Here is an 18,337-nt window from a genome sequence, read left to right as displayed (position 1 = left end):
AAGTATTTCTTGGAAGATTTTTTTTTCGTTGTATATCCCAACTACCAAGCTACATGCTTAGGCACTGTATGGAAATAATGGGAAGAGAGAGGGGAGAAAAAGGAAGAGTCTGTACTGCACAATAGAGCAGTGAATCTGCACATGTTTTGTTTGAAATTTGGGGTTTTATTTGTATACTGATAATATTTTGAAAATCTTCAGGAAAAGTGTAGGGGATCTTCCCACTTAAAAAGCTTCTTTTCCCCCTCAGGCTTCAATGCTAACAAATCCAGATGGCCCTTTCATAAATCTGTCTCGACTGAATTTAACAAAATATGCTCAGAAACCAAAACTGGCAAAGGTATGTAACTATTTTAGTTAGTGTTGTGATATCTTTTTCTTGTTTTCTGGTGTCATTGTAATGTAACTGTACATGGGATTGGGGATAAAAACAATGATGAACAGTGGTTTAGATATGAACTTCAAAACACCTTTTGACAGTGTTTAACAGGCTTGAAATTGAAGGTATGTCTAAAGAGGTTATGGTGAAAGTATAACTTAGGAAAACATTCTTATATGAATAAATATTCCACTGGTAAATAACTTTGAACTGTCATCTAGGAGTGATGAAGGGCAACTAAAAAAAAAAACAAAAGCCAGGAGCAAAAACCAGCAGAAGTGGTTTAGTGTCTGAAAATGTGGTTCTGTGTACAAATAGATGGCAATCCCAGCCTAAAAATGTTCACATTTGGATTTTTTCCTTTGCTTTTATGGCATGAGTTAACACTTTTTATATAAAAAGGTACCATTTTTTTGTTCTGAATACTTCTTTATTTTCAGTTAAGATCATCCGATTGATGGTCAATGAAACTATCTGACAATAGAACAGGTTTATCCAGGTTATCTGCCCAACTTACAGGTTTCACCTCTGAGTGGCAGGGAGCTGGAAGTTGTGTGAGGATTCATCCTTCTGTTGCCTTTCAGTTTAATCTTTCCCCAACACAACCAGTTAGCCGTATGGTCGAACGTGTTTTCTGCGCATAGTACATTCACAAAAACAACTGTTGGGCTGAGGTCAACAGCTCATTTTGGACGAGGTGTCAAGCAATTATCTCTAGGGAGCACAAGGTATCAAACACACTCTAGGGAGCTGTATTTGGCTCTCAGTCTAAAGGTGAACAAACCAGTATGAATGCAGTCTATTTTGAGAAACATAGCGGTGAACACTATTAAGAAAACTAGCAGTATCTAATAATGTGCTGGTGGAAATTAGCTCTTCAAGTCCAAAACTTTGGTTAACAGTTTTTCATAAGCGACCAGGAAATTTCTTTGCTTTTTAAAGCCTGATTTCAGTGTGGATTTCAAAGGAAATAAATCTTGTGTAATTGCACTGTGTCCTTCACCCATTGCTTGCATCGTTGTCTCTTGGCCTTGTAACCAAACTAGGCAGAAGAATAGGTATCAAATATAGTAAGTTCTAGTCTGGTGAGGTAATTGAAGACTTCCAGACTGTCATCTGAGGGTAGTTACAAATCAGTTCTTTATCAGTGCTGAAAAAATACTGCATGTTTTTTGTCCAGTTATGTCCTTGCTGGCAGTCAGCCAGCAGACACATTATTATAAATCCATTACAGTCTGGAAAACAGGGGGAATGTAAGAAACCTGGGAAAGATTAAGAAACACAAGACACATCCATAAAAACTAGGCTTAGTTCTGCTTGAAGACAGCTAGCTTTTAATTGTGATTGGTAACTACATGCTATTTAAGTAGGTAGGTTAGCTTTCAGAGGAAATACTCTCAACAGGGGCTCTCAGGAATGAGAAACATACATATTTTTAACAATTTTTGGTTTTAATTAGCATTTTCTGTGGCAGATTTGTCTTCCTTCAGTTTCATATGAAAAGAGGCTTAAGCCAAAAAATGTAAATCAACAGTTACAGAAACATCCATAGGCAGCAAGTCTACTTGTCAGTATTATGAAGCTAATACATGATGACATTAACATTTCACACAGAATGTAAGATCTAAGTTTAAATTTGGAGCTACATGGATTTATAACTTTTTTTTTAACAAAACAGCATTAAGGCTAAAGCCAAAGCAGGAGACTGCACTCTCTGTTAAGAATAATTGATCAAAGTTTTAAAACTTCTTGAGCTGTCACCTCTCCAAGTGCATAAAGGTGATAAACCTGGCAGCTACTGAATTCACATAATTAGCCACTCTATTCATGTTTGTATATAAATGCCTCCTACATACTTCCTCCTTATGTGTCTGCGAGGTAGCCTCACTGTATCTTTTTTTAAGTTAGATTACCTGTCTGAGGTTTTCCAGTGTTTTGAAGTATACAGAAATGTGGCTTCTCTTTGACTAGCATTAGCCGTGTTAAAGGCTATCCCAGGAAACACCATAGTAGACATAGAAGGTACCACTTGTCACCAGAGAAAGCCTCTGGTAAATCCCAGTTAGCAACCGTTCTCTGATATGAAACAGAAAGTTTTATCTTTTTTAGCTTGTGGATTTTTAATAGACTTACTAAGATAACTCTAGATATTTTTATCCAAGTGAATATTCAGTCACTTAAATCCTTTTGAAGGTCAGAGTCTGTGCATAACAGCAGTAAATTCCTCATGCCAGCCATGCAAGAAAACATCTTTTTTGTCACTTTAGATTTACACACTTCTACTGAATGCTTCTCTGTTATTGAACTAGAGGAGAAAATGTTTCACTACTTCTTTATTGTCTATTCTTTTCTTACATACCTATTCTAAGCTCCCTATAAATGTGTTACTATTTATAATTCTTTAATGTCTTTTAATCATCTGTTCAGTGTCTTTTCTGACTGAAGCTAGAAGAAAAGTAGGTTGTGGTTTATTTTCCTCACAAGATACTACAATTCATTAGTAATTCTCTAGTTTCCTGAAGGTAAATATTTTAAGAATTTTGTCTAAGAAAATCTGGCAGAAGGGTCATGGAAGCCCTTAGGAGACTGAGGTCTTGTTCTGTATTTCTTTCCTCATGGGGCAATATTTTCTCCTTTTTTTTTAGAATGAATTAAACAAATTTAGGAAAACGTTCTGTTCTTTTGAAGCAATTAAGACCTGGGATTTGGATGCAGAAGAAGGTTCAACTCAATTGAACCTTGTGTTACTAGCTCCCATAATAGATTTTTGGGAACAGAGGCTTCCAGTCTCCATTTATTTATCCAGTAGCTTTCAATGTCATTTTAGTCACTGAAAAGGCCACCCCCGTTACCTGATATATACTCATCTAATATTCTAGTGCAGAACAGCTACAAGGTAGTATGACTTAATTAGCTTTATACAGGAGGAAACAAAGCTGCAGTTATTTTTGCTGCATAATTGCCGTGGGCTTGTAAGCAGTTAACCACAGCAGGGCTGATGCATGTGACTTCTTTAAGCTTTGGTATTATGATGGTGTGTTTGAGTTTCAGAAGCACAATATTATTAGCATTTATTTTATCATTTTCAAAGAATTTTTTAAAAGAATTTTTTTTCCTTTACAGATCCCAAAATACTGTAGAGCATAAAAAATTTTTTCCCCGAAAGCAAAGTTTGCTCAGCTTGCATTCTTAATAAAGCTATGTTTAATTTCAGTAGGTTTAACACTATGTAAGCAACTGAGCATCCATTGCAAAAAGCTTTTTTTAGAATACTGGTTGATTTTACAGTTAAAAAGTCATGAAAATGGTGCCAGATTCTTAAATATATATTCACTTTCAAGTTATAGCTGCCTTTTTTGTTTTAAAGTGATGTTAAGCACCAAAGATAAGAGGCAATTCCACTAATCTTTTAGCAACAAATTAGGAATTAAGATGTTTTCCTGTGATGATAATGTAGCGCATCAACAGTTTTTGTCTATTGGAGTCTTAAATAAATGTAAATGTCAGCATTTGTTATGTGTGAATGTGATTGTTTTCCCAAAGAATTAAATTCTACCTAGCATAATCAAGATATTCTGTATTCTTCTAAAAGAATATTACCAAATTTTCTCTTCAAATATGACAGTGTTTTAAATATTCTTCTGACAGGCATTGTTTGAATATATCTTTCACCATGAAAATGACGTAAAAAATGTAAGTAACTCATATGTTCCTTTTTCAGATTTTATTATGTATGTCAGTACTCTGCTAAACTAAGGATGCAGGCAGACCATCACACGTACAGAAGTGAAGCATTAAAAGTTGTTTAAGCGGGAGAAATCCTTTCTTACAGGGGTGATAATTTGGAGTGCTAATTGGTAAATACCAAGATATGGATTGCTATCTTTTTTGAGAAGCAAAACATTCTAATTCTTAAAACTGGGTTCCTCATCTATCAATATGATAAGGTCTCTGAATGTAATGAATTCGTGTTCATGGAATTTACTGAGGCCTGAGTCATAGCTGAAACTACATGACAGGTAGCTGAACTGCCTAGAAATTTCAGAGTCCTGAGGCTTGAGTATAAGTTACAAAAGACTGTCAATTAAGAGAAGAAGGTGAAAATACCTGATAAAACAGGTACTGTTGAACATCAATTGACATTTTAAACTCCTGAGATGATTGCTTATGCATTTGGGTGAATAGAAAGAAAATGTATTCGGTGAAAATACATAAAAATAAAATATCAATAGGACTTTGGATACTTCTTCTAGAAATGTAAATCTGTAGTGCTGAGGTGTTTTGTGATATCAACACAAAGATTATATTGTCCATACGATTGTCTGTAACATTTCTTCTTCAAATATCTTCCTAATTATGTTTTCCCTCTTAACCTATCCAGGTTTTTTTTCTATGGTTCTTATGTTACTGCAATGAATGGGAAATATCAGGTTTGGGTACATATTGTTTAAGCTTTCAGAAAGAGATAAAGATTGCAGAGGTTTTTTGGCAGTTCATCCAGGGAAAGGATCTCTTTATTCAATTAATAAGGTGTCAATATTATTTCATTGCTATATTAGATATATGCACCCAGTTGAAATGGAATCAAAATGTCTGCTTCAAGTTTGTTTGAAAGAAGTTTATGTCAATAATGCATAGTTGACTAAACAGTTATTGAACTTCCTGCAACACTACTAGCTGGTGTGCAATTAGATCTGAAGTTAAACTCTCCAGTTAATGAATAACACACACCAAAAATGTTTTGCTGTTGTTGACATAGCACATAATCATTTCCAAATGTACTGCTATGTGAAGCTTTTTAATCTAGTATCAAATGATTATAGTTGTACACTATCAATTTATTGCATAGCATTCTTTTAAGAGGATTGAATTGTAATGCACTATTAATCCAAAATACCATTGAAACAGTAAGTGCAAGTGTCAGAAACGTCAGAGAGAAATAGAAATTAACATTTACATATCCAATAGTGAAAATGAAGGATGTGCCTAGGTTTTAGCCCACTAGTAATTAAAAATCGATGTTTGTTACTGAAAATCCAGTTCACTAAGAATAAAAGGGTCACTTAATACATGTGCCTACACTTTAAGGACACACAGGATCTGTAGGCTAGACATAGATACATATAATGCAAGTAATTTTCCAAGAACTCCAGAAAAAATTGGAAGATGTTTTTGCACTGTACTGCATGTATTTTGAATTCCTTTCTGAGAATCCCAAATCACTGTCTTGCAGGAAAAGTTCTGTCTATATTATTTTACCCACCTGAACTGTTTGAATAAATACCTGTAAGCAAAGAAGTGTCAGCTTAATCACCACCATTTATGGTGTAATGAGAGGGAGATCAGTGTTTGGTTAATGATTGCATCTTGTTGGAAAAAAATACTGTTGTGAATTGAATTCACACTTCACACAACGAGGTGTCTTTATAATGTAATGTATATCTCTGAAAATAATTTTTTTAGCTGTTCAGTTTGCTTTCTCTCATTTGCTTTCACTGACTCTTTTCCTATGTGCTTTCTACACCATTTGCAATATAACTCCATTCCCCAAACTGTTCTCCCTTCCTTTTGAACCTCATTTGCATTAATTTTTCTTAAACAGAAAAGAAACACTTTAATGTCTGCTAAAATGTGGCTGCATCAGTGTGCATTCACCTCTCCTAGCAATGGTATTTCCTAGCAATGATAAATTCAGTATCTTGCATCTCCCTGAGAAGAATTTGGTCACTTAGGGTTCATCAGAGAAACAGCACATATGTTAACTGTTAAAAGGTTGATTTGGCTCTTGCTTAATCACTTGTTAGAACATTCACTGACATCTCTTGCATCTTTGTATTACCTGCTGCTGTGTGATGTGAGACATTCTTAAAACCCAACATTTTCTGCATAAGATGAGGTGAAAGAGCTTGAAAGGCTTGGAAGCCTGGGAAATTGACTTAGTTTGAAAAGTCTTTACTTTGGACTTTCTGCATGGATAGAATAGCAGTTCCTGCGGTTTTGCAAATAAAACACAAAGCAGTAGTGACAATATCCTTTCTTTGTCACTGTGCTCAACTGGAACAGTCTGTACTGTTCTCATCTGCATTATTATTTAAGAAACAAAGGCAGTTTTATTATTTATCTTCTGTTTTATATTCAACCAGTGTATAGAAAGAAATAAAAAAGACTCAGCAATTTCAGTTGAGAAATGTCATTAATCAGTGTGCATTCAACTGGATAAATAGTGCTAGGAAATTGGTTCAAATTAAAAGTAAATACATCTGTAATCTATCAGTTATCAGAACCATGGGAATGCAAGAAGAATGGAGGAGCACTGAGCTTTTCAGCACTTGAAAATGTATTCAAAAGTCTTTCATCTTATGTAATGAAAAATTAAACACTTGTCTGAAGAAAATACTATTTACATATCCATTATTGTTCTTGACGTGTTTCCTTTTGAACACATTTACTTAATAACTGATTTTCTGTACTCCTTGAGCTATTTCTAAAGGTCATTTCATGGGCTAAATGCTGTAAGAGCAGGGCAGTTTCAAAGACTTGTCCAGGAATAGTTCTGCTGCTACTTTTTTCAGTAGACCATGACATTGTATTTTGCCATTATTCACAGGTGGGTAATGATGATAAAATACTTTGTCCTGAGGAAGCACAAAGATTGTACAATATATACTTGTGGCCAGAACTCACGACCTCTCATTTTTCCTTAGTTCTTCTCAATACTTTGTAGTTTATACTCTCTGACAGAAATCTATTTAAAATGGAATTATATTAGATCTACAAAATATAGAAATCCAGAAGACACTCACCAAAACGAGCTAAACTGACTATGGCTAATGTCATTTCCTCAGCTCTCTTATAGACTATCTGGTGTTGATTTGTCTACAGATAAGACTTTAGTCAGTAATTGTTGCTGGGAAAATTACTGCCATTCAACAGCACATGAAAGAAGCAGCAGATGCTCACTATTGTTTCCATCTATCTAATTTCTTGGCACATACAATACTCTGTATGAAATTACTGTTTCAAACAACTGTACCTTTACCAATTTAATTTTGCAATACAATAGTAAATTGCCACAACTGTGTTATAGCTGGTAGACAGTTTGGAAGTCTTAGTTATAATACACTTTAGCTAAGGAAAGTAATGGTAAAAAAATGAAAGTCAGAATCATGCTAAATACAATTAAAGAATCTACATTAATTTTCATTCTTTAAGAAAAAACTCTTTTTTTTAAAAAAAACCATAAAATCCACCAAGTTCAGGTTTTTTAACATTTTTATTTGCACAAACATAAGAACTGAGAGTAAAATAAAATTTTTCTGAAAAGCTTCCCAAGGTTAAGACTGTTATTGAAATGGACTCTGCATACTTGAGTATGCTAAGTGCTCTAGACAGTAACAACTTCAGCTCATCAGTATGTCCAGATAATGAGTTATATCCTAAAGTTTATTAAAACTTTCAGGACAAGCAGTGTAGATTTTGAACTGATAGCTGTATTGGAATCAAAAATCCTTTAAAGGACATACCAGTATCTGCCAATTCCAAATCCATCCTGTTTTTCCCTTCCAGTTATTAATATGACTGCACCAACATTCAGCAATGCACAGGAGTGCAGGATAGGCATATCACTACTTCTGTTATAGATTGGGTTTAAATTAACATGTTGTGCAGATTGAACATTGATTTGTACCCAAACTGTGCAATTTAGAACCCAACGTTCGCAGCAAACTGAAATTTAAATATGCTAGCAGTTGGTATTGACATGGCAAGTTGAAAGCTTTTACTTTTAAAAGACTATTTTAATCCAGTTACTAACATTTCAAGGGCCACATTGTCAAAAGATTTTTTTTTGTAATACCAGCAGAAATTTTTAACTATTAGCATGCACAAAGTCTTCTCAGCAAACACTTTTCAGAAGTATTTGTAACTTTGGTGTTTTTTGATTGAAGTTATTGTAATTGCTTGTAAAGTATCAGAAACAGGATCTTCCAACTCCTTTGCTTTCTCTTTAATCGGAAAGTATAAAAATAGGATTGAATTTCATAAACTAATTTCAAAGTGAAGTCATATTGTGTTTCTTGATGTTAGTAGAAGATTCCAGGAAGAGCTCAGGATCTGCACCAACAGAAGCTACTGAAGTTACTGTCTACTGAGCCTGAAGCAGTCTTAGATTGTTTTCCAATCACAGCCAAAATTGTTAGCCTTGCATAAAATAGTTACCAGAAGTAATTAGGGTACTAGAAAGAAACCTGAATGTGTAGCTACAGAAGGGATCATTTTCTGAAACTCAGTCCTCCTTCTTGAGGCCTTGCCATCAGAGATCTCTGAGGAAAGCTCTTTGAAGCACAGTATTTGCAGTATGATCCTTACTCCTCTGAAGTGGTTGCTTGTGCTGCATTAGTAGCAGTTGTGGTATTTGACAGTCGCACACATTGTTTATACATTTGTAAATGCAATAAAAGTAACCAATCTTTTAACATCAACTACTGTCACAGATTTTCCAGTACTGGGACAGAATTGCTTATGTACCTTGGTATGAAAGGGAGAATCTGTCTAGAAGGGAATCCAACGATTTCTGTCTTGAAGCAAGCTTACTCCCCATTGTGGTTTTAGCATCCAAAGGCCCTGTTGTGCAATTTGCAAAGACATTAAGAAACAAAGGGCAACCAAGATAAGAGCTGCCATCTAACGCCTTCAAGGATTCCACCTGACTTGAAGAAACAGTGAATTCAGAGTTGTAGGTTTACCTGAGTTTTCTCTCTCCTGTCACAGAGGCAGGGAATGACAGCTGTCTCTTTCTCTTAGGGATAGCACTGATGCAACTACTTATCCTGAATTGCTACAGAAAACAAATTATTCTTTTTCACAAAGCCAAAAGAGAGCAACTTGTCTAAATTGTCAAAGCTCCAATGAGTTTTCTTCATAATGTCAGATCTAAACTCATTGACTACTTGCAGCCTCATTTTGCTAGCAGAAAGAACAGGGATCCAGCGTAGGCATAGATGTCACTAAACTGGGCTCTTAGAGCATTTCAATATTCAGATTAATTTCTCCTGGAATTATTTGTTTCTCTGCTACTGAGTAACTGGTGCACAAAACTTTTACATATTGTTCGTAACAGATAACTTGTTTCTGACTTCTTTGGTCTGCAAAATGTTTACCAAAAAAACCCACACAAGAAAGGTCGATTCTTTGTTATAAAAATACTGTGTTAAAGCTTTTTACCCTACTTCTGATGATATCCTGAAAATATAACAAACATAGCATGGCTTTGATATGTTCTGAGACAAAATGAAATTGAAAAAAAAAAAGAAACACAAGTGCTTCTGTGTTTGGTTGTGGTACAGAACAGACATATATTTGTTTTAAGAGAAGTGTTGAAATTATAGCTAAAACATGAAAGGCCATAGATTCTGGCTGTGGTGGCTGATCAGAGCACATTGATTAGCTTACCTGCTTTTCCAGTATACCAGACAAAAGAGATTTTAGACCTCCACCATCTTCAATAGATATCTATTTCTTAGAATATTTCTCTGTTTTTCCTGTAATAAAATAATTATTTGCATTATAGACTTTTTATAGGAAGAAATATTTCTTACTGTACACATTTGAGAGTTTCCAGAAGTTATGGCAACCTGATATTAGCAATGAGATGAAAATTTCTACAGTATTTCAAACTTGCTGAACTTATTTCTTTATTTCAGTTTATTTTTACTTGCTTTTAACAGCTGTTACTGAACAAGGATGGGAAGCTTGGAAAAAGTGTTTCTACTTAAACAAATAGTCAGTATATTCTGAAGTGGCACTGCAGGAGTCTGATCAAATTAATTTTCTATTTTCTCTTTGATTTAGAAGAAGCTGTTTGAATTTCTTATTTTTATAGGGACAAATAACCCTTTCAGCTATTTTATGCACTGAACTATAAAATAATAAACAAAAAGCAGTGCTTCCACCTCAAGTTAACTGGACTTAGTTCAAAATTTTATCTGTACAAAAATTTTTACAGTGTTTTCTTTGTGTAAACATTGATGGTATTAATTTTAAGATGATGGGTTTGTTTTGGAAGGCTCTAGATTTGGCAGCCCTTGCCACTGAGCATGCACAATTCAAGGACTGGTGGTGGAAAGTGCAAATTGGGAAGTGCTACTATAGGTAAGCCATTGTTCATTTCTTCTGTGGTGAGTGAGTGTGAGTACAGAACCCGTACTGCTGGGTGTGTTGTGCAATGCTGAACACAGAAGTAGCTCCGAAAGTGTTTCATAGGAGAGTGCTGTGCTTACAGTTAAATGTCCTGTAATGTAAAAGGAGACCACTGCTTGAGGTAAAGGCATCCATACTGAGTAAATGAATTAGTTGCAATTTTGCCTTTGTTAATGGATTTTAAAGTCATTATTTGAAAAGTCAGTCAATAAATGCAAGGAACTATTGTTACAACAGACTACATAAAATAAATATTACAGTGTTAGTTTGAGAAATAACCTGTCATTGAGGACTTCAGATTGATGAAATATTACAGAATAAAATATTCATGTTAGACCCTTTTTTCCAGAATTACATTGCCCAAGAAGTACCAGTTAAAAATATGCTGAGGCCTCAGGCTGGCACCCCATACACAAGCATCAAATCAGAGTAGGATAATGAGAAATACTAGCTAGTCTTAAAACAGCTCCCCACCCTTCCTTCTTCCTGGGCTCACCTTCACTCCCTATTTTCTCTACCTCCTCCCTCCCCAGCAACACAGGGGGACAGGGAATGGAAGTTGCAGTCAGTTTGTCTCTGCTGCTCCTTCCTCCTCAGGGGAAGGACTCCTCATACTCCTCCCTTGCTCCAGCATGAGTCCCCCACAGGGTCCCAAGTCCTGCCAGTAGACCTTCTCCAGTGTGGGCTCATCTCTCCATGAGGCCGCAAGTCTTGCCAGGAGTCTGTTCCAGCATGGGCATCCTATGGGTTCACAGCCCCCTTTGGGCATCCACCTGCTCCAGCATGGGTTCCGTCACAGGCTGCAGGTGGATCTCTGCATCCTCGTAGTCCTCCATGGGCTGCAGGGGCACAGCTGCCTCACCATGGTCTTCACCATGGGCTGCAGAGGAATTTCTGGAGCACCTCCTCCTGCTCCTTCTGCACTGACCTTGGTATCTGCAGAGCTCTTCTTCTCACAAATTCTTACTCCTCTCTCTGCCTGCCATTGCACTGTTTTTTCCATTTTTCTTAAATGTATTATCCCTGCATATACATTATTCCTATGCTAATTATGGAGGCACTACCACCATCATGGGTGGGCTCAGCCTTGGCCAGCTGTGGGTCCATCTTGGAGCCTTCTGGCATTGGCTCTGTTGCACATCAGAGACATGTCAGCTTCTCACAGAAGCCATCCCTGTAGCTTCCCAGCTACCAAAACCTTCTCATGCAAACCCAATACATAAGCTTAGAGGTCATTCATTATGTTCAGGATTTTTATGAATCATGTTGTAGACACTAATGCATCCAAGCAGGTCCATGGACTTCCAGGATCCCAGAATACCTTATCTCCCCATTGGCTGTATTTCTTTGTTTTAGCTGACTTTTTCTGTTTGTGCTTTGCATTTCTTCAGCAAGTATGTCCTCTTTGGCTGAAGGAAACGAAAGGCAATTTGTATGAGAAAGTGTACTGTTTTCTGTTGCTGAAATTGCAGAGTCCTCTTTAATTTTTATTTGTGTAGCTTTTATAGATTACTGCAAAACATTTGACTGTAATTATGCAAAATAAGTGCCTTTGAGATTAAATGGACTTCTATGATGTTCATTCACAGTGGAGAGTATTTGTGTGATCTTTGCCATGGGTGAGGAAATTCTGGTCTGAATCAGTTTGGGTAGAGTTGAGACATTAATTGCTCATTTTCTACTGTCTGTTCTAAGAGCAGGAGGAAGTCCTGTGAATATGAGTACGTCATTATTCACGCAGCACCAGAAGGCTGCATGTATAAGAGGGGGCCAAATTTCATGGATTTGTCTTTTTCATAGTTTTGAGTGGTTGTTTTGTTATCTTTATATAACGATATGTTTTTTGTTAACATGCACACAAAATATGTTATCTTAAAGTGTGCTTTCAGGCAGTTTATATATGATTTAGTGTGCACTGCGTCATTATTTAATAAGCTTTAAAAAAACAAACTAAAACAACCCCGACAAACAAGTACTTTCTTTATGTATCTGTTCTCTCTTTAGGTTGGGATTATATCGTGAAGCCGAAAAACAATTTAAGTCAGCCCTTAAGCAGCAGGACATGGTTGATACAATCTTGTATTTGGCAAAAGTAAGTCATAGATACATCATTGTGTTTAAAAGTGTATGATCTCCATGCCTGAGGCAATACATGCTAACAGTTGCAGTGGAAGTAGACAGTTTACGAAATTATTTTAGAGCTCACAGATTTCACAAACAAGATAAAAAAAAAAGTCCTGTGTTACTGGATTCTTTGTTCTAAACTCCAATGAGGATTATGGAGCTAAAAAATTGGAGTTGCAGTATGAAGAACAATGGGGCTATATATGGTCTCCTAGGAAATTAATGCAATAAATCTGTAAATAAAGAGCGAAGCTCAAAATCCTAGTTTCACAAGCAAAATCAAAACAAAGTGAGCTTAAAGGAAGCAATCAGAGACCTTGAAACAGGGAATGTTCTGTCAAAATAAAGGCATTAAAAGCTTCAAAAGAACAAGTGGCACAGCTGAGTCTCAGAACTACTTGTTTACCAGGATACACATTATATTCTAAACATTTTCTAAGACGTTCAAGAAAAGGTGGCCTGTGAGAAACTAAAACTGCATTTTTCTGCATCGTGTCCTAGGAGATGAAACCAGTTGCTCTTTATCAGTTCCCCTTCAGCCAGCTGTCACAGGCCTGTCCACAAGTCATCACTGGTAGTGGATAATTCAGATATTCATATATGCTTTACATTTCTTTAGCAATTTCTGTTTTGTACTTAAATGATCATCATTGCTATCTAGAGACTTGTCTTCAATACTGTGCTTGAAGTTCATTGACCCAGTTAAGCTTAGTAATTTCAGATTCCTGTCTCTACCACGAGTCATTCTGCAAAATACATAGAATCACAAAATGGTTTGGGTTGGAAGGGATGCCAAAGATCATCCAATTCCAACCCCCCCCCACCACCACCACCACGGACAGGGATGCCTTCCACTAGACTCAGTTGCTTAGAGCCCCATCCAGTCTGGCCTGGAACACTGTCAGAGATGGGGCATCCACAACTTCTCTGGGCAACCTGTTCCAGTGCCTCACACCGTTATAGTGAAGAATGTCTTCCTACTATCTAATCTAAACCTACCATCTTTCAGTTCTAAGCCATTCCCCCTTGTCCTGTCACTACATGTCCCTGTGAAAAGTCCCTCTCCAGCTCTCTTGTAGGGTCCTGTCATGTCCTGGAAGACTGCAATTAGATGAACAGCATCCTTCTGTTCTCCAGGCAGACTCAACTCTCAGCCTTTCCTCCCTGGAGAGGTCCTCCATCCCTCTAGTCATCTTGCTGGCCCTTCCTCTGGACTCGCTCCACGAACTACACAGAATTATTAAATTGGCAGAGTAATTGGATTAACAAATAGTGATTCATTACAGGAGATTTGCATCCCCCATCAGTACTAGCTTATGCAGGAATTGCATTTGATCTTCCGCCTCTCACTCTATAGACCAGCTTGGTCAAGTATAAAACATTGTACAGCATGATTTAGTGACTGTCAGTGGACAGGCGATAGAATAAGGCACTGAGATACAGCTCAGTCTAACAGAACTGAAAAAATCAGACTTGAGTTACGCAGCCATTAAAAAAAAACAAGGTTGCATAAAGTTCCATGGAAATATACTGATACTATGATACTAGTTAGTTTTGTTTATATTCATTATTGCAACAGCTATCTGGGTTTTTAAAAATACTTTATTGAAAGTGGTATCTCTCTGGAAATGTAATTTACAAAACGATAGAAGTCCAAAAGAAAAATTAAGAAGTGGGGGTCTTTAAAGAAGTCAGGACCTGCTGAGAAGTTACAAAGTATTTTATGACCTAGAAGAGCTAGAAATGGGATATTTTTACAAGAGATAAGAGAGAGAGACCAAAAAGAGAATGGAGCCATTCTGCTTTTAGTATATAAACCATAATTACTATAGCTGTGGTACTCTTAAAGAGCGGGTCTTCCCACAGCAACTGCAAGTAGATGGAAATTGCCTCACCTGTTTTTTAATTTCTTTTGCCACTTACCTAGAGAGTAGCTCTACAGTATGCAGAGATGTTGGACAGTGTGGTATCACACTGGATATGGGAATTACATAGTACACTACTGTGGCTGTGTGGTCTTAGCATCTGTAGTGAGTGCATCTTCGGAGTGAACCTCCAGATAATGCAGTAGAGCAGATTTAAGTCATTAATGCTCAGAAAACATACTTCATAAACGAAGATAAAAATATTTTATAAAGAGCAGATCTAGGGGAGTTTCCCACTGTCCATTTTTAAACTGGATGTGTCATTCATGGTTAATGATGTAATTAGTGCAGTTCTAGTCTACTAAGCACCATGCCCTCCAAAACCCTTGCTCTTTTATAGATTTTCACAAGAAGGCATTAGTTTTCTAGCTTAATACAAGAAATGTGAATGGCATTAGCAGAAGGAGTGTAAAAAATGCCTGTATTTTTTTCGTTTTGCCAATGATCAACTGGGAATGGCAGTCCCTTTCTTGGAAGACAGTCACAGTTGACAGCTCTGACAATTAAGAATGTCATTGAGTGGTCATAGGAAAGAATTCTTTGCAAATGTCTAAATGTCAGCAATATATATCTATGGGATTCAAAAAAACAATGTACAGTTTTGGTTGTTGGCAGACCGAAGTCCGTGAAGTTCAAGGGCAAAAGCAGAAATCATGGTTGGAGGTTTCTCAGGTGTTCATTTAAGATTGATCTTTATCTTATATTTCATCACAAAATGTTTGTATTAGGATACCAGTCACAGATTATTTCCCTTTTTTAGTGGTATTAAATATTAGCACTAATACACTATTTCTCCAACAAAATCCTTTTCCACTCAGCAGGAGATAGATAAAACATTCTAGTTTCCCAAAGCATATGTGCAGGGTTTTTCCCTTTGCTGTAGCTGTGTTTACCATACCCCACAGCAGGAGGGCTTTACAGTGACAGCTTCAGAGGTGGTCCCTATCAACACATTGCAATACATTGGATGCCCAGTTCTCACACAATTATTATCCACATTGCACATTTTCATAATTAAAACAGAAGCCAAAATCACAGAGGCAAAACAGCCCTCTTTCCATAGGATTTTATTGTTTGTGACAGGGGAGGTTGGTTGAACAGTAAGGAAACTTGAAAGAGTCGCTGCTCTGTGCAGTGCCGTCTTACTTGACTAAGTAAAACATTTTGATATTCCAGCACTATCAACCTGAAGATCCAGTTCTTTAAAGCCTAAACATAAGTTTTTGAAAATACATTAAACAGGGAAGTATTCAGATGATAACTTCACCTTAGTGTCGAAGTATATTAATATGATAATAAATAATAAGGTATTTTAATTAGTAACATTCAAATTAATAACGTATAGATGTATGAAGTAAGTTTAATTATCTTAAGTAGCCTATTTAACTTCATTACACAGGTTTATTCAGTATTCACTCCATTATTTTCCCAGTATTATTCATCATCTCAGCTAATGGTTTACTACATAAATGGAGGTGTCATCCCTTTTGTTTATTTCCCTTGTTAAACAGCAGAATGTGTATAAAAGTCAGACATTTGACATCTCTATGCACTTTTTATTTGCTTAGGTGTATTTGCGCTTGGATCAGCCTGTAACAGCTTTGAACCTTTTCAAGCAAGGGTTAGATCGATTTCCTGGAGAAGTGACTCTTATTTGTGGCATTGCCAGAATCTATGAGGTATGCACCCACTTTGTAGTCCTTACAGTGGCCAAATTTAGCTGCATGGGCAAGAAAAAAGAGTGAGTAGTTGAATATAACTGTAAGGTCATCAAAAACCAGCTGTGCTGATAGTCACTGTCACTAATGCAAGGCAGGTAGCTTTCCACAAAGGTACCAAGGTAATGTCAGGGGAGCCCTGCAGGCTTATTTGTTTCAATGGTTAATCACGCCAGTGAGATCCCATTTGCCCTTGGCATGCAGAAACAAGTCCACATTAAGTCAAGTTGTCCAGATGTTTTCCTTGCAGCTGGGGCTAGTTTATATATATTTCATCATTCTAAAACTGCTCAAGTCACCAACTAGCAAAATTAAACAGCAAAATAGTTCATTTGTCTATGTTGTTTTTATTAGCACTATATGTTACCATTAGTTTCTGAGAACAGTTAGAATGTGAATGTTTCTCAGTTAGGAAGTAGATGTATTAAGTAGGATTAGTTTTAAAGTAGTTTCACTTTAGCTTGGCAACCATGTATTTTGTATTTTAAAGTTGTGTATTTTCATGTCAAACAGTGGACTTAATATTGTTTTTCACTGAAAGTTGGTAATGTGCTATTCCAGAACAAATGTTAAAACCAAAGTAATGAATTTTTTTTTTTTGTCTATATTCATGCCTGGCATTCTATCCTGTTCTCATCATTCTCATCCATCATAAGCCTTAATCCATTTTCTTATTAAATCCTTTTTGTGCTTCAGCAAGGAGGAAAACAGCTGCATAATTTTTGGAGGCTTTTCTTTCTGAATTGTTGAATAGTTTTAAGTATGGATATTATTTTGCAGAACCATACATAGTATTGCATAACCCTGTAAGGAATTATTAAAGAGCAGCATATATTTGATAGGATCTAGTTTTGCACTGACACCTGAGTGCAGGATTATTGCTTCATTAGCAAAGATTTGTACTACAACACAGGGCTGCTTTCATTGCACAGACTCACAAGTGGAATATATGTATCAGGAATTTTAATCAGAGCTTTTCTTCTCTGTCACTAACTGTTGACAGTATGAAGAGTTGTAGAGCATTTTTGGTTTAAAAAACCCCATAATTTTTAAAGGGACTGCTTTATTACTATTTCCTTTAATCACAAGAAATCTTTTTTTTTTTGGTAGCTAAATACACTGCTGAGGTTATGTAAAAGCTTATTCTTTAGTTATGTTGGGACCACATTGTATCTATAGCACACAGGTAGAAATTATTCCTGTATAAACACAGGAGCAAGTTTGATCTTTTAATTTTTTTTTTCTTGTATGGGATAGGGTTCTCAGGGCCTTGCACCCCGAAGAAACAGTGCACTGTCATTTACAGCAGTGAGTTTACCCTAATTCAATCTTCCAAGTAGCACACGTCCAAGTTGTATATATATATTTATATACAATACAGTTCTCTTAACTGGCATATCCTAAGTAGTACAAGTTTTGGTAAATTCATGATTCCTGTTTTCAAAGGCACATAAGAGATCTTCATATGCAATTATATTCTTGTTTGTGTTCAGAGCAATTAATGAGTTGATTTAAAAAGCACTGAAAATAAGTGAGACATTGACTGGGGAAGTAAGTCTGTTCTATATTACCATACCGGGAAACTGACTGGGAAACAGTTCTGGGTATCACAAGGCATTGTGCAAGAAGGGGCAAATGTCTATTGCACATGGTGCTGCTCCAGCATGGGCCCTCCACGAGGTCACAAGTCCTGTCAGTGAACCTGATCCAGTGTGGACTTCTCCTCATGGGGCCACAGGTCCTGCCAGGAGCCAGCTTCAGCATGGACTTCCCACAGGGTCACAGCCTTCTTTTGAGCATCCGCCTGCTCCAGCATGGGACTCCTCCATAGGCTGCAGGTGGATCTCTGCTCCCCTGACCTCCGTGGGCTGCAGGGGCACAGCTGCCTCACCATGGTCTTCACTACAGGCTGCATGGGAATCTCAGTTCCCGTGCCTGGAGCACCTCCTGCCCCTCCTTCTGCACTGACCTTGGAGTCTGCAGAGTTGTTCCTC

General features: G+C 36.8%; 1 protein-coding gene across 3 annotated transcripts in view; it reads left to right on the top strand.

Annotated features, from left to right (window-relative positions):
• Positions 1-18,337, top strand: part of TTC8 (tetratricopeptide repeat domain 8) — a 45,626-nt gene that overhangs the window by 18,655 nt on the left and 8,634 nt on the right. For all 3 annotated transcript variants that reach the window (XM_039552639.1, XM_039552638.1, XM_010393964.3), the window contains exons 6-10: positions 251-340; positions 4,028-4,072; positions 10,443-10,528; positions 12,581-12,668; positions 16,194-16,304. In XM_039552639.1, coding sequence (XP_039408573.1) covers positions 251-340; positions 4,028-4,072; positions 10,443-10,528; positions 12,581-12,668; positions 16,194-16,304 — 420 coding nt within the window. The remainder of the gene's footprint in view (positions 1-250; positions 341-4,027; positions 4,073-10,442; positions 10,529-12,580; positions 12,669-16,193; positions 16,305-18,337) is intronic.

This window comes from Corvus cornix, chromosome 5 (assembly GCF_000738735.6).
Source record: "Corvus cornix cornix isolate S_Up_H32 chromosome 5, ASM73873v5, whole genome shotgun sequence".
NCBI classification, from domain to species: domain Eukaryota; kingdom Metazoa; phylum Chordata; class Aves; order Passeriformes; family Corvidae; genus Corvus; species Corvus cornix.
The sequence above is the reverse complement of the archived record's forward strand: the minus strand, read 5'-3'. Positions and strand labels throughout refer to the sequence as shown.